The sequence below is a fragment of the Microchirus variegatus genome (assembly GCF_963457635.1).
Source record: "Microchirus variegatus genome assembly, chromosome: 19".
Taxonomy (NCBI): domain Eukaryota; kingdom Metazoa; phylum Chordata; class Actinopteri; order Pleuronectiformes; family Soleidae; genus Microchirus; species Microchirus variegatus.
The window spans coordinates 20098597-20115294 of NC_139820.1; the positions used below are offsets into that span (position 1 = coordinate 20098597).

Consider the following 16698-nt stretch of genomic DNA (forward strand, 5'->3'; position numbering starts at 1 on the left):
ATCAAAATCATAACACACTCACAGCTTGACAAAAAAATAGGTCACTAAATATATGTTCTACTTCATTTTTAATTTTTTTACATCTATTTCTGGATTCTGTAAATTAATTGCATTATCTATAAAAATCACATTTACAAATGACATAATTGTCTTTCAGTCCCAAACTATTACACAGTGTTGTTACTGCTCAGCAGGGATGACCTCCAGGATGACTTGTAGTGTTCTGTTGAAGGAATCTAGGGGAAAAACAGTACATTTGACGATGATCATCATAATAATAATAATATGTTTTAGTTAAACAGCACTTGGCACAACTAATCTTTCAAAATATGTGAGTTTTAAGAAGGGATTTTAAAATTAGGATCAAGTTTTGCTTGTCTGATATGTGTTTATTAGCGATGGGAACAACAGTTCTTTTGTCCATGTTCAATCAGGCCTTGGAGTGTGTTTCATTACCATCTTCCTGTGGTTCTTCCAGACCACTGTCTACCAGGAAGTCATTTATACGAGTAAAGGTGTGATGTACTTGGGGGGAAAAAATGGGTTAGAGAAGGGCCAAGAATCAGTCTTTCCGAATAATCCATCATAGTTTACAGCTCGTTAGCACCCAGAGTATCTTCGTGGGGAAGAGATGGTTGAAAGATACATAAACTGGACTTCAAAGTTTTGGAGATTGACCTGCACTCGGCGCACTCAGGAGACATGTCTACTCTCCAAGGTGCTCCATAGTGACCCCCGATTTTCTTTTAACCGTTCTAAGAGGCTTTGATTGATCAATTGAAGGGAGGGCTGATCAACAAGCTAATAGTCTGGAATAAGACCCCTCTATTGTGGCTCTAAGAAGCAATCAATGTGGCTTCATTGACACTCATCTGACAAACAGATATGAGGGTTTTCTTACACGTATGATTCTGCATGTTGTCTTTTTTCCATTGTCATTGAGTTTTTTTGTTTTTTTTGTCTCTTTTCTTGCCCTTGTAATTGTATCGAAGATTTCGAGATATGAACAGGATTGAAAATGAATGGCCTTTGCAACAAGAAGAGTTAGCATGTTCTCCCCGTGTGTGCGTGGGTTTTTCTGGATTCTCTGGTTTCCTCCCACAGTCGGAAAGATGTGCACATTTGGGAATTAGGCAAATTGACCAGAAGTGTGTGAGTGAGAGTGGATGGTTGTTTGTCTCTATATGTGGATAAAGCTGGACGGATAATGAAACCTCCCCTACCTTTAACTGACTGTCATACAACAAATATAGTCTTCATGATTTCATATAAACAACTATGATGTAAATGTCTTCATAACCAGAGTTACCTAAAGCCCTCTGAAGCCACTTCGGTCTGTCATTGAAGTAGATGAAGATGAAGTACGCTGGGATGCCAGTGAGGGAAATGGCAAATCCAATCCCTGTATTAACAGGGTCCGAGTACAGAGACAGAAAGACCATGAAGAAACTTGCCAGGCAGAATACCACTGGAATGAAGAGCGGCACCTAGAGGCAGAAGACAGAAGAGACGTCAGATACTTTTGGTTGTTCATGTTAATGATAATGACTCATTACAAACACAAGTTAACTGTGGAGTTCCACAGGGCTCTGTGCTCGGGCCTATACTTTTTACTTCATGCTTCCTTTAGGACGATGAAACATACACTTTCATTGTTATGCAGATGACACACAGTTATATTTATCAATGAGGCCAGATGAATAACTCCAGGAATGTCTCAGAGACATTAAGCCCTGATGACCTGTAACTTTATCTCAGAAAAAACTGATGTCATTAAACTCGACTGCAGCACCAGTTCTGACAGGAACTAGCTCCAGTGTTAGCTTCTCTACACTGGCTCCTCGTAGAGTTTATAATTTAATTTAAAATCCTCCTCCTCACGTACAAAGCACTTCATGGTCAGACCTCTTCATACCTGAAAGACCCAGTTTTACCTGATCACCCTAACAGATCACTGAGGTCCAAACTTCAGGCTTACTTTCCTTTTTTCTCACACTGAATATGACTTCATTGTGACTTCATTAACCTTGTTCTTTCTCTCCCTAGTTTGTGTCTTCCCTTCCTCTCTCTCTCTCTCTGTGTCCTCATCTTGCAGGTTGCAGGATCCAGATCCAGTTTCGAGGCTTTTATTGTTATGATCAAACCTTCAGCTCTACTGCTCGATTCAAGGTCAGTCAAAGCTCCTGTAAGTTTGCTGTTTTCTCTTAAACGTCTTTATATTTTTGGACACTGCTGCTGTATTTTGTAAACAAGATGTTTCTAATGTGAACAACTCATGCTAATCATGTGAAAGAGTAGGTTTTTGTCACCAACCTCAAAAACCTCCAAATGGTCGTCAGAGGACAGACCTCAAAGGCTAGAATGTAATTACAATAAATACCAATATGACCTGTAATGTTTCACTAACCTCTTTTATGGGCATATTTATATTTCTCCTATATTACCACCTACCTTATACCATACCATATATCCCTTGTAGACTCTGCATCTCCAATGACTAAAGCCAAATGAAAATGGCACAACAACATTTAACCAAATCTAACATTGACTGTAATTCCCACCAGTTCCATAGTGATTACACTCAACTTTAACTTTTATCAATGATCGCCTATTGATATTTTAATCTACAGTATGTTTCTTATTGAATGTTTGTGTCCAACAATGTCCAATATACAGTTTACAGAAGAATACAATTCATTATTTTATGAGTAGATTTACAGTTTAAGATGATGTCAGTGATACATTATTATTACTGGTAATGACTACGACTATTTATTTATGATGATTTGATATTTGATGATATGTGGATGAGGTACTTTTACACAGTACTCAGGATTATTATTTTTTGGACCAAATAGTTAAATAAAGTTGTTCAGCAAGAAGCCGTAGGTCTAACTTTTGGAATTAATGTTGAAATGAGGCCAATGTCACCAACGTCAGTGGGAGTTTTGTTTGTTTTAAATGAATATGCTTACAATATACTAATACTGATAATACTAAATACGTATTAGACTAACTAAATTCAAAAGAATTTGCAAAATAAAAACAAAATAATTACTGGAAAAACAAAATGAGAAGGTTGCACCGGTCCATTGCTGAACAGCCAAGACCTTGGTCTATAATAATGTACCTTTAGATTTGTATTTTCAAAATTAAACCTGTTTTAGCCAAATTGCCAAGAATCAGTGCCGTATAAACGTATAACGTGATACAGTTGTTGTATTTCTGCTCCTCCTGTGTCTACATCATCTCCCTCTTGTGCTTTCCCCTTGAATTGAATTGGACTGACTACTTTATGTTTAGCTGTATAAAGAGTATTTAGCTTAACATTTATATTACAAACTGATGAGACGATGAATGAGGGAAGACAATGACCTTAAAGGGGCGGGGAAGGTTGGGTTTCTTGTATCGGAGGTAGATCAAACCCAGCACCACCACCCCAATGAAGAGCCATCGCAGGAAGCTCATGAAGTTCAGCAGGCTGTAGATGTCGCCCACAAACAGCTGGAACATGGTCATAGGGTACTGCAAACAGATGGTGTTGGAGATATTAGGAGGAATTGATTCTTGACACAGTTGCCGTAGTTGCAGTAAACTCACCATTATGAAAACAGCCGGCAGTGGAGTGTTTCTGCGGACATGGATCATTGACATAACCTCAGGCAGTTGTCCTTCCCGCGAAGCCACCAGGAACATTCTTATGAACACAAACACAGACAGATGCAGGATATTGGACTTTTTGCTGATATACGATAAACGATGATTAAAAACATGGCAGCAGCTCCATGTGTGAACGACACTGAGTGAGGAACACATTATTCCATAAGAGATGAGGAGGGAGGAAACATAGAGTGATGGTTAGTCCATGGGCCAGACCAGACTCTGGTCCCATTCAAGGTGGCAAAGCAATGCTAAACATTGGTGAATATTCTGGTTTAGCTCCTGACCAGGACATTCTTCAATGACTTATAATACTGTGTTTGGTATCATTATAAAGGGGAGATTATTTACTTTCATTTTACTCGATTCAGGCGATTTTCACACAGTAATGACTTCACTTTAGCTCTTCAAACAGTGGATGACAGATTTTTTCAATGCATGTTGTATTTTAGCCCTGCGACATCTAGAAAAACTAGAAAAGCACCCAGAGAGTGCAGACCTCTGCCAAGGCGCGCCCGGGTCAGACAGCGAGTGTTGTAACCAGTGATAACGGGTGAATTCCAATTCCTTGCTTAACCCTCAATCTCTAAAATGCTCTCCCTCTAGTCCAAGTGCTGTCCCGATTCTCAGAAAAATTAAGTTGAGGCCAAGTTTAAGGTCTGTATCGCCCTCAATATTGAGATTTTCCGAGACCATCCTTGGGAGCAAGGGCTACCCAGAATGCATTGCGTGTTTTGACAGAACAAAGATGGCGTCGAAAGCAGCGAAGCGAGTACGATACAAATGAGGTATTTTCATTGTTAATAGAGATATAAAAATGATGAAAACCATTGTATTATCTTAGTTTAGGCCCAGATTATGGGTTACTGACGTCATTGTTGCGTAACATTTATTTTTATTTTACGATCTTTTGTCAATAGCCGGCCGGTGCCGACAAGCGATGATCGAAGCGTAGATCTAGATGGGACAGTTTAGACCGATCAGGTCTCCCTGCTATCTGAGGTACATCTGTTCTCAGCTCTTAGGTCATATCTGCTCACAGTTCATCTGAATGGGAATACGACACATTTCCTGAATCCGTTGAGTCCTGTGAGTGTTATAGTGATGTAGAGTTTTGTCTGTTTGATATTCCTACAGGTTACAGGTTTAAACAGGTTGAAATCGACTGTTTGAAGGGTTAAAATTACCCAGGTACTGTAAGAAAACCACCAAAGGCTACATTCATTGGTGTGTGTACCATTTACTGTGAGTATGATGAGAGCTGAAGGACTGAGGAACATCTGTACCTTGACAAGGCAAATATGCAGCCATTCATGGAGCCAAAGCAAGACAAGGCCACAAACACAGGAACAGCTATGGAAAACTTCCCCATCAACTTCTCTGCAAACACCTGTGACAGAAGAAACAATGACTTTGACATGTTATATCTGCTGGGCGGCAAACGGGTGGAAATGGCCCTTTTGAAAGTAGAGGAGTTCTTGTTTTACTCACCACAGCAACAGCATCCGTGCTCAGGATCTCTTCTGCTGACATCACGGTGTAATACGCCACATTGGTGAGGACGTAGCAGCAGGTCACAATCAACATGGACAAACATATGGCTAATGGAAGAGTCCTGAGGATACGAGGAATAACGAAGTAAGTATCACCCTGTTTTCGATTTTCTTATTTACTCTCTTTATTAATGCACAGCTGCACTACAGTCATGTCAGTTTGGAGCGAACCAAAGTTCCCTTCTTTGGTGTGGATCAGAGTTTGGACCAGAGCAAGAAGAAGGACTTGTGTGAATGCACCCATAGTGGAAGTGGTTCTGGGGCAGTGACTCGTCCTCTGTGTCTGAACTTATGGATCCAAACTTAAGGTGATGACCATCAAGAAAAGAAGAGGTCCCAGCACAGAAGAGATCGGGGTCGTACAGAGGCGCAGTTTGTGAAGAGGCAAGGCAGGCAACTGCTTGGGGCCCCGAGCTGATAGGGGGCCCCCGACACTAGGAGCCTGAGGGCTGTTTTTAGTGAAATGTGCAGTGAGCAGCCGCCTCCCCGTCCCCCTTAAACAACAATGACATCTCAGTAGTAAACCCCCCTAAAGGGGCCCCACCTCACTTTAACCTGTGTGAAGTTATCGTTCTGCAAGTTGGAAAATGAAGAGGATTATTTACAGTGTAATGCATATCTTTTTTACTCAGTTTATATATGTTTTTTTCAGTTATTTACAGTATTTTCTTGTTCTATATATTTATATTGTTTTATAATGTGGGTTCTTTACAGTGTAATGTATTTTTTTACTAAGTTTATATAGTTTTTTAAAAGCTATTTACAGTATTTTATTGTTCTTTACATTTATATTTTCACATGCTTTTTAATTACAAGGTTTTTCCATGTTATTTTATTCATTTTGAAAAAAAATAATTTTGAACTCAATTTTTGTAGGTGTTGGTGATGAACACCGGTTGGAAGGAAGGGCCCCCTGGGAATTTTTGCTTAGGGCCCCTACAGACTCTTGAATCGCCTCTGGGGTCGTACCTGTTCCCCGTTTTTCCCAAAAAAGGTCCTATGTTCCCCTTTGTATGTGACAGGGGAACATGGGGAACAAAGAACCCTTTTTTAGAAAAAGGAGCTTTGAGTGGCATCAAGTCTAAGTCAAGTCTCAACACAAATACAATATCAATACATCACGAGCATATATTATGTATGTATTACTCACCTCTCAGGTTCTTCTAGTTCCTCTGTCACAAAATTCAGGTAGAACCTGAAAAATTTAAACGTGTAAATTGTAAATGTTTACAAATGGAGAAAAATGTTTGCACAATATCATGTTTCAGTGTGTGTGTGTGTGTGTGTGTGTGTGTGTGTGTGTGAGTGAGTGATGACCATACCTACCATCCAGCATATGCATACATCCCCGAGTAGAATGCCAGTGGCATACCATGCAGCTTCATGTTGCTGAAATCAAAGGCATTGTCAAAGTTTCTGGTATTCCCTACACACACACACACACACACACACAGAGAGAGAGAGAGAGAGTGAGTACATGTACCTGTGCATCACTATCATAGAGACAACATGCAGTAATGTCATGCACACTCTTTCATAGCCAGAGTGATGCCTGTATCATCTGCTGTTAAATGTCGGTGTATGTGACTCTGCACCCACAGGCAGTGGAACAGGTGTGGGTGTGATACGAGGCCACGATGGATTTGTCAGAATTGTTATTTCCGCCTGAAAGGCTGGAATGCTCTGCAGGGCATAGACGCGCTAGCACATGTGCTAACGCTTTCCTAAAGACAAAATGCAGAGATTCAGATCCTCTAAACTTCACTTCCAGCTGTCGGGACGTTGTGAAACGCTCGTGCTGTGACTTGCTGTGAGCAGCTGTGTGTCACGGGCTGCAAAGCTTCAAGGTCATGTTATCAGTGCATGTTGTTGTGTGAGATAAAAGAAGCTTCACGGTGTATCGTCTGGAAATGATCCTGGACATCACTGACACCTGGACTCACTTGGAGGTTTGTTGAGGCTCCGGCGCGTGAACCTGTGATGATGTCTTACCTCTAAAGAGCTGGTACAGCCCAGGTACTATGATGATGGCAATGGCGACCAGCTTGCTGATGGTAAGGACGATCTGAATCCTGGCTGACCAGGTCACACTGGTGCTGTTCAGGGACATGACCATAGCTGTAAAACAAGCATATTTATGCACGTTATGGGGGTTGGGGCTCGGGCTCTTGGGTGTGAGATTTCACTACCAGACCACTCCCCCACCGTTGATGCCCACCCTGACTCCGTCTCCTTATCCCCTACTGTCAAAGTCGATTTGGATAAAAGTCTCTTGCAGAGATTGGACTTGATTTACACAACATGCAAGGGAACATTCAAGGGCACAGCCCTCCCCCGCCTGGGTCTGTCTAATCACCATCGTGTTGAGATCCATCAGACCAACTCAAAAGCAGACACTTGTGGCTGGATGTTGCCTCCCATGAACTGATGCATACAGCATACATCACAAAATCCATCCAGCTTCTACTACCTAGCTGACATAGGGCGAAGGGCAGGGTACGACCCAACCCCTGGGATCCCTCTATCGGGTGGCCCACCCGCAGCAAAAACATCAACAGCTTTTAGGGCCATGGACACTGCAGGTCCAAGACCTAACCTGACCCATGGGATCAGGGAAGAATCAGGGAGTCTCTGACAGGGCATCCAAACCCTCACAGACCTCACAACAGTCACATATTTTTGATAAACTGCCTCAGTGACTTCTTCTGCGACTTTGAAAGAACACACCAGCACAGAAAACCACCTGTCCACCAGGCGAGCATGAAGAAGACACTCTTCAGGATCAACCTAGGCACCCGGCTGGCCTGGATGACTTACTCGGTTGTGTTTTAAAGGATTTTTGCCAAGGAGCTCACTTCTTCAACATCTGCCTGAGCCCATCGATCGTCCCCATGTGTTTCAAAACCACCACAATAAAACCGCTTCAGAAGAAGTACGACTATTGGCCTGTAGTAGTGATGGAGTGCTTCGAGCAGAAACTACAACAAGATGGCGGAATCAAAGATGGCTTCTTGACCACATGGCTGCTCTTTTGTAAAAAGAGATTCCAGGTTAGATGAGAGGTTAGCAGCACATCTGGAGCTCAAAGCTACGAAGCATGGACATCACTAACATCATATTAACCTACATCCAGAGGAGGGAGAAGGAGTAGAGAAGAGGTAAGTAAAGAATGTGATGTGTGTAGAGTGAACGAGGAAAGTTGTACGCATGAGTTTGTTGAATGTACAGAACTGAAAGTTTATTTTGAGAAAATTAGAAATTTAATAAGCAAGAATTGGAAAGAAGTGTTCGTAAAGGAAATGGAATGGAGAGAGTTGTGGCTGTTTGGTGTGATGTGATGTGTTGCTTGTAAACTTTGTGCTGAGTCATGCAAGGATTGCTGTAAAACTTTGAAAGAAACACTGTTGATGTGTGGGATCTTTTTGTTTGAATTTTAAAAAGAGATATAAATATGATTTACAGTGTTTGTGAGAAGGATGAATTCAGTGATGATGAGCTTTGTGGGTCAAATTCATGTTTGTAGACGTGTTCGGGGGCAGGGTCTCGTTTCACATATGTAGTTTCAGGTCTCTGCGTTTGGCTGCGTTTTGATCATGTTTTCCCATGTATGTGTATGTAGAAATTATTTGCAGTTCTTTGCGATTTTTGTCGCCATGGTCACTCGAAACGCTGAGAAAACTCACAGCCGTCTATTCTCGAACAAACCGCACGTTTTGATATAGGATGTGTGGGGAGTTTCTCAAAACTGTGGGAGGAGTTACGCGGCAAAGTTTTGGGTGGGAGAAGAACAAATCCAAGATGGCCGACATCGCGTTTGTGTCGAATTTGCGTTTGTAGACATGTTCAGAGGTGGGGTCGCGTGTCACCTATGAAGTTTCATGCAGATTGGAACTGTTTTTTTGCGATTTTTGTCGCAAAAAAACGATGGTTACTCGAAATGCTTAGAAAAGTTTAAACCGCACGTTTTGATATAGGATGTGTGGGGAGTTTCTCAAAACTGTGGGAGGAGTTACGCGGCAAAGTTTTGGGTGGGAGAGGAACAAATACATGACTTCCTGTTAAGTCGAGGTCATGGTCCCAAGAGGATTTTTGTTCGTTTTGGGCCGGACAATGTTCCCAGCAAATTTCGTGAAATTCGGTGCTACTAAATTTCAGCCTGCTCCATATGCATTTGACCTGTGGGGGCGCTACTGAGCCATTTTGCATTGGTTTTTTTGCAATACCATTATTTTATCTTATTTTTCGGCAGTTCTGATCTGATCTCTGTTTTCACGCACATTTAGCGGGTCAAATTTGAGATTCCGTGAAGAGAAAAACAATAATTACTTCAATTCTGTCCCTAATAATTAAAAGTTTGTGTCATTTATAGAACAGACAGTAACTTGACAACATTAGTCACACTGATGTGTAATTTTAAAGACGGTTATACTTAAGCCGATGGCAGTAGCCAGTTTGACAGCAACAGGTGGAATAGCACAGGGCATGAACAGAGGCTCCAGGATGTAGCGTCCAAAGGCCAGAGAGATGACTGCCATCCCAGCCGGTCTGTAGGACACACACACACACACACACACACACATATCAGTATATTTGCATACATACTTTCATACCACATCAATCATATCAGTTATTGATATGATATTATTTATTACACATTCATTCATATATGAATTCACCAATCTCAACCGTTCATCTTTAAACTAGTAACACATCCACGACTCCCTTGACAATACAGAGAGGGACTTACTCTCGTCATTATTTGTCTCCAGATTCCATCGACTGAAATCTCTCGTATGAGTGACTCATTCTCTTGTGGGATGACTTGTGTTAAAGCTCACATAGAGTGGTCCTGTTGCACATATATGTTAGTTATGGAGGTCTACTTACATACATTCACTTGTTTTTATGCTCAAAAATCTCCTAGTTGCTGTAAACGAGCCGATAGAAATCCTCTTTTCTGACGCTGTTTCCCAGCTGCGATATTTCAGACTCAACTCTCACCTCGGCTTCCCAACTGTCTTGTGATTGGTCAATACCCGGAAGTGACATAATCAGCACACCCGCTCTCAGAAGCACAGCTCCCCCCTCTGGAACGGTTGATGCACTGCTCCTCATTATCAAAACATTGTTTTAACAGTGTTTAAAAATAGCTTCTTCACGACTCGCCGCAGTCCCTTTGACGACCTTTGACCCGGAGTCAGACCCAGAGTCAGAAGACACTGTCGCTCGTGAAACACCTCCACAACAGACGTTATTCTTCTTCTGCGGTTCAATGTACGCAACCGGATGTGCCCGGACTAGTGCCCGGAGCAGGAGGATCTGCTGTTCAGGAGAACCGCTGTTTACGTAACCGGACCGGGTTTTTTCAGAGATCTTGCTGAGCCAGAGATTACAATAAAACACAGCGTTCTCAGCAGTGGCTGAACTGTTTGTTTAGAACCTTCAGGGCTTCTTAAACAAGGTAATGACGCAGATACACACTAAAAAACAGCCTTAATAGGAACTTCCGGTCTAGGTCCGCTTTAAAAAATTTGGACATCCTAGTATTTTTACTTTGAGTGATGCTTATTGGTCATTTGCTGGTGAGGTGGGGGGGCTGATCTGTCTCAGTTCTGTTCCCATGGTCTCTCTTCAGTGCTGCTGGCCTCAGGTCAGTTTGTTCTGGTGCAGCTCAGGACGACCACTGTCCTGTTTGTACAGCTTTAGCTGCACATGGAGTTAGTTGTACCCACACAGCATACCAGCAGGTCACAGCAGACACACTTGTGTTTGCTTAATGTGATCCTCGCTGTCATCAAACATCATTTCATCTGACTAAATGGACTGGACTGAGCCTGTGAGTGCCGGACACACACAGAGGGTTTTTATATTGTTTACAGACTATGATGTGTTGAAACAACGACTTGTTCAAACCAAAATGAAAAGTTGTACAAATTCAAATTCGAGTTTCCAGTTGCCCTTGAACCCATCACACGTCTTACACGTTATGTTGTCGTTATGTTGTCATGCCTCATGTCCAGTTCACTGGAGCGCTAACCTTTTTGTCAATACATAAGAATTGGTAACAGCCTTTCTGTAAAACTAGATTTGAATCCAAGGCTTGGCTCTTACATGGTGCTGTTTTAACGTTTCTAACAGAACACTTTCTGGGGAAATTGGCAGTGCATCCTTTTTCTCAGCTGCTTTCTATGGAAGCAAACCGTTGCCTAGCAACCAGAGAACAATATCAGCACTATTTGGTGTCATGGCGACTTGACTTTTCGGTCTGTTTTGGTCTCCACCATATTCTTTTTATGTATTTTTAGATCCAATGCCAGCGGTTTTCGAAACATAAACGGTGTAATTTACAGCTTAAAAGAAGAGCAGAAGTCCACAAAGTGTTCTATTGTTGGCTCCACAGTGCAGCACAGAGTTCTACACACACTTCCAGCCTCAGAGGATTTACATTTTATATATGATGACAATGTGTCAGCGAGAGTCGCCAAATGATGGCTTTTTCAAATGCTAACTGCGGTTAGCTCCCGTTAGCCTCAGTGATGCTGACGTAGTTTCCTGTGTCTCATTTGCATATTTAAAGAGACAGGCACTCAAAAGCGAGCGTTCTGAACAGAGCTGTTTTGTTCAGGGTGATTGAACTGCTGTGGTGCTTCATCCTTAAGGTATTTTGACCAAAGCATGTCACAGACATGTTCATTAGGACACCAGGGAACTAGGTTATCAAGTCAAACATTACCTTATTGCAATAAGATCGACCCACAGCCTTAGGAAAGCCATCTGAGGTCCAAAGATTTCCATTATATATGTGTAATGTCCACCAGACTTCTTAATACATGTCCCCAGCTCAGCGTAGGACAGGGCTCCTGCAACGACAGAGGTCACACATTAGTTCTGCCTCTGAAACAAAGTGGGCACAGAACAGACCCAGGTCTATATGACCATACAGTAGATCAGTGAGGGAGTCTGTGAGCATCTCAACCCTAACACTGACACATTTAGGTGGATGAAGTTCAATCATGTATGAGAGAGCGTCTGCACAGCAGTCAGTTAAAGACGTTCAGGGCAGAGCTCTCAGTGATGCAGCTGTAGAAGATGCTGACGATGACTCAGCTTTCTCAGATTGTACAGCTGCTGTCGTGGTGAGGGCAAAAGTCCTGTGCAAAAGTCTCAGGGCGCCATCAGCTTTGTTGGTTTTAGGTCTTCTGTATTTATATATCAACGGCATTTAGATTGGTTTCTGTACACACTGTAAATAGTCCTATCTCACTAAAACTTATGGAGGTTTACTTACAAACATGTAAACATACTATACTTCACTACGCTATTTTGCTCTGGGGCTCCACCTGCAGACATTTTATTGTACTGCACCCAGTAGTTCTTTATAGATGTCATTCACGAAGTAGATATTTGTAATTGTGTTGATTTATAAAGTGGAAATGCTGGTCCTCACTTTGTCAGCACTTTTACCCGGTCCTCAGTATGCAGCAAGTACAAGAATGTGTGTGTGTGGGTGTGTGTGTGTATATACAAAGCAGTCGGTGCACCAACTTTCACCCTCAAATATGTTGGTCAAGAAATAATTTTACAGAATACTTTTGAGTAAATCGCTCTGGGCTCTTACTGTTAAAGCTCAGTTATCACTGGTTTTCTCTCATGCTCTGATTGTCTCAAGATGGTCAACATGGTTATTGATTGACAGCTGTGTCTGTAAGTGCAGTGTGAGGATGAACACCTCATGATGTGTATCAGTCAATAAGTTGATCTGCAGCTCTATGTTCTGCACACTCAGCTTATGAAAGCTACCGAGCTGTTACAGTTGGATCAGTCTGCACTGACCCTGTCAGCATGCTCTTCAATTACTGGACTAAATGTGGGCAAAGTTCCATGGCGCCATTGTTGAAGTGGTGAAAGACTGCCTGAGCTTCTCAAGGCAGTAACCACAGGACCTGAGGCCATGCAACTAGACTTTCAGTCGACCCCTGAAGGAATCCTGGCTAACTGTCCCGTATCCCCGGAGAGGAAGGAGACGCCTCATTCACACTCTCTGTGCTGTAGATGTTGAAAGACGGGAATCCTTGGATGTATTCCAAGGATGAAGCAGAGTGTGGACACACGGCAGAGTGAAGACAAAAGGGTCAACAAGGGCTCAGATTCTCTAGGAACTCCTTCAAGACGGTTGTAAAACCTCTCAGGTGACTTCCTCATGAAGCTCATCGAGTGTACAAAGCAGTCATCAAAGCAAAGGGTGGCTGCTAAAATATGAATGTTATGTTTATTTCACACTTTTCTCCTTTACTACATACTTCCATATGTGTTCATTCATAGTTTTGATGCCTCCAGTGATAATCGAAATATGAAAATAAAGAAAAAACATTCAAATGAGAAAGTGCATCCAAACTTTTGACTGGTAGGGTACGTCTCTGTTCCTATTAAGGCTGTTTTATTTAGTGTGTATCTGCGTCATTACCTTGTTTATGAAGCCCTGAAGGTTCTAAACAAACAGTTCAGCCACTGCTGAGAACGCGTGTGTGTTTTATTGTAATCTCAGGCTCAGCGAGATCTCTGAAAAAACCCGGTCCGGTTACGTAAACAGAGGTTCTCCTGAACAGCAGATCCTCCTGCTCCAGGCACTAGTCCGGGCACATCCGGTTGCGTACATTGAACTGCAGAAGAAGAATAACGTCTGTTGTGGAGGTGTTTCACGAGAGACAGTGTCTTCTGACTCTGGGTCTGACTCCGGGTCAAAGGTCGTCAAAGGGACTGCGGCGGGGAGTCGTGAAGAAGCTATTTTTAAACACTGTTAAAACAATGTTTTGATAATGAGTAGCAGTGCATCCACCGTTCCAGAGGGGGGAGCTGTGCTTCTGAGAGCGGGTGTGCTGATTATGTCACTTCCGGGTACTGGCCAATCACAAGACAGTTGAGAAGGCTCTACGTTGGCTGGCCAATCACAACACACCCTGTCTTCTGGGGGTGAGATTTATGTCTATGCAGACTGCAAATCATGTTTATGTTTTGAAATCATGTTTTGGCGTCATGTGGCGCCACCTACCGCCGTCTACCAATCATTGCAGTCAGTAGAGTCTTAGCTGCCGAGCAACCACGGGTTGCCAGTTACGTCAGAAAACCAAACTTAAAAAAAGACCTCGGTATTTTGAATTTGAATGTAGTAACTGTTTTTGGCCACATTCTTACATATGGCACCTTTAAATTCAAACATGTATTCACTTTAGACCCCATTCAGACACATCCCAACATGTCCTTTTTTCAGCACCTCTAGAGTAAATAAGACTCTTTCTTGTCTCTTTCTCTATTCAAAGGTTTTGTTCTTCTTTCAAACTCAAATACAAAGCACCACCACAGCGTTGTGAATGCAGAGTTACTTAAAGTCTCTAAAGTCTCCAGACTCAGAACAGGGGCTGAAGCCTTTCAGTCATCAAGCTCCTCTGTAGTGGAGTTCACAAAGAGAAGTAACCTCCGTGTTTAACAACAGACATAAGAGCTTTCAATTTGACAAGGCTCATCATTAGGGCTTGTTCAGGCCTGTTGTGGCGCGGTTATTCTGCCGTAGACTCAGACTGTACCAAAGCTTCTCTCTTATAATATCCATGGCCTAGTTTTTGTCATAAATGCAGACCACTGATTTAACTTCTGCCCTCCAGTCATATGCACAGAAGTCCTCCACTGTCAGGCTTAAATTGAGTTTAACTTACTTTCCACCTCTGGTTAATACAGATATGGTTCATAGGTTTAAAGATAAACAGTGGGAGAAATCCTGGGTGTGAGTCGATATATTCAATAAAATGGAAATTTACTTTAAATCTGCGACTTTATTTTCTCGTATATTTGTGACGTTTACTCTCGTAAATCTGCGACTCCGAGCCCGTGACGACTTCCGGTCCATTGAGCTGTCACTCAAGAACTTCAGGGAGCGCAAAGATTCAAGCAATTTTCAAACAATAAATATATTTTTTATATGTAATAATATATTTTTGAATGATTAAATCAATATATATATAAAAGAGAGATAAAACAAAAATAAAAACAGCTGCAGATCTTTGAGTGTGTGTTTCTGTCCTTCTTTCCTTTCCTTAGCAGGTAAAAGACATCTTAATAATAATTATAATAAGTATATATAGTATTATAATTAGGCTTGATTATACACTGAAGTAAACTTTAATAAACTTTGAATATGAGCTCATTATAAAAACATTATCTGAATAGTTTGCTTTTCATATTTAACAGTTTAAAATAAATTCTAAAAAACCTTTGTTTTCCTTGTACAACATTCGTTATTGTCACATGACTTTTGTGTTATCACGGTTCTGAAGAGACTCACCAAAGAGTGACACCACACCACATCCTATCCACACCACCAGCGACATCCCTACGCTGCCCGAGTGCATCAGGATGCCCTTTGGAGAGATGAAGATTCCGGCTCCTATGATGGTTCCAATGATGATGGACATCCCTCGCAGCAAAGACACTTTCTTCCCAAGTCCGACCTTCTTTGTGTCCTCGTCGCCGTCGGATCGACTCCCATTTTGGGCCATTTTTGGTCCACAATCGGTGAGACTTCCATGGTTTTGAGAAGATTCACGCTTCTTGGTCATATTTTGGAAAAGAAACGCTGACAAACGCACAGTTGACCTTCACTGACTCAGACTGTGCAGCTTGTGAAGGCAAAGTTACAGAGCGAGGAAGGAAGACCTCCCCCTCTCTCTCTCTCTCTCTGTCTCTGTCTCTCTCTCTGTCTTTTATTGTCATTCCTGACGAACTCTGACTAATCTCTCAGTCTTCACCTCCTTTAATCTTCTCACCCTCACTTCAAAGGCTTTTTAAGGCCTGAAATAAAGTGATTTTAGAGTTCTCTGCTTGGATGACAAACCAAATTGTTTACGCTGTTGTTTAATAAAAGGTTGTACTTTCATAAATTCACAATATTCAGTGGCTCTTTATTTGTTGATGTGAATTTATTTGGTTTTCCTAAAATGTGTGTTTTTCTTTATTTGTTTTTGTGTAGTCTCCTTCCTCTTGTGATTGGAAATAAACGGGTATTTGTCTCTGTGCTCAAAGGGAACGGCAGCTCATTTGACTGAACTGAATCACTAGAATCAGTTCATTAAAATAATTTGTTCAAAAGATTTGTTCACTGAATCGTTCAATACTTAGAAGGAGCCCTGTCAGCGAGATTCACATCCTCAGTCTCACAGTTCAGTGATTCAGTACGTCCACGAGATTCATGTCCTCAGTCTCGCAGTTCAGTGATTCAGTACGTCCGCGAGATTCACGTCCTCAGTCTCACAGTTCAGTGATTCAGTACGTCCGTGAGATTCACGTCCTCAGTCTCACAGTTCAGTGATTCAGTGCGTTCGTGAGATTCACGTCCTCAGTCTCGCAGTTCAGTGATTCGGTACGTCCGCGAGATTCACGTTCTCAGTCTCGTTCAGTGATTCAATATGTCCAAGAGATTCACGTTCTCAGTCTC

General features: G+C 42.0%; 2 protein-coding genes across 2 annotated transcripts in view; both read right to left on the minus strand.

Annotated features, from left to right (window-relative positions):
* The window catches only part of LOC310941034 (NACHT, LRR and PYD domains-containing protein 3-like), a gene marked incomplete at both ends in the record, with an annotated part of 313773 nt that overhangs the window by 54654 nt on the left and 242421 nt on the right, over positions 1–16698 (minus strand). The window lies entirely within an intron of this gene.
* On the minus strand, positions 181–15763 carry slc7a11 (solute carrier family 7 member 11; the record flags this gene model as incomplete). The annotated part of the gene is made up of 12 exons (XM_083905527.1): positions 181–236; positions 1310–1487; positions 3376–3525; positions 3601–3697; positions 4947–5050; positions 5152–5275; positions 6364–6408; positions 6540–6639; positions 7206–7331; positions 9643–9758; positions 11947–12073; positions 15550–15763. The coding sequence occupies 12 exons, from the start codon at positions 15761–15763 to the stop codon at positions 181–183; spliced, it is 1437 nt and encodes a 478-aa protein (XP_083761653.1).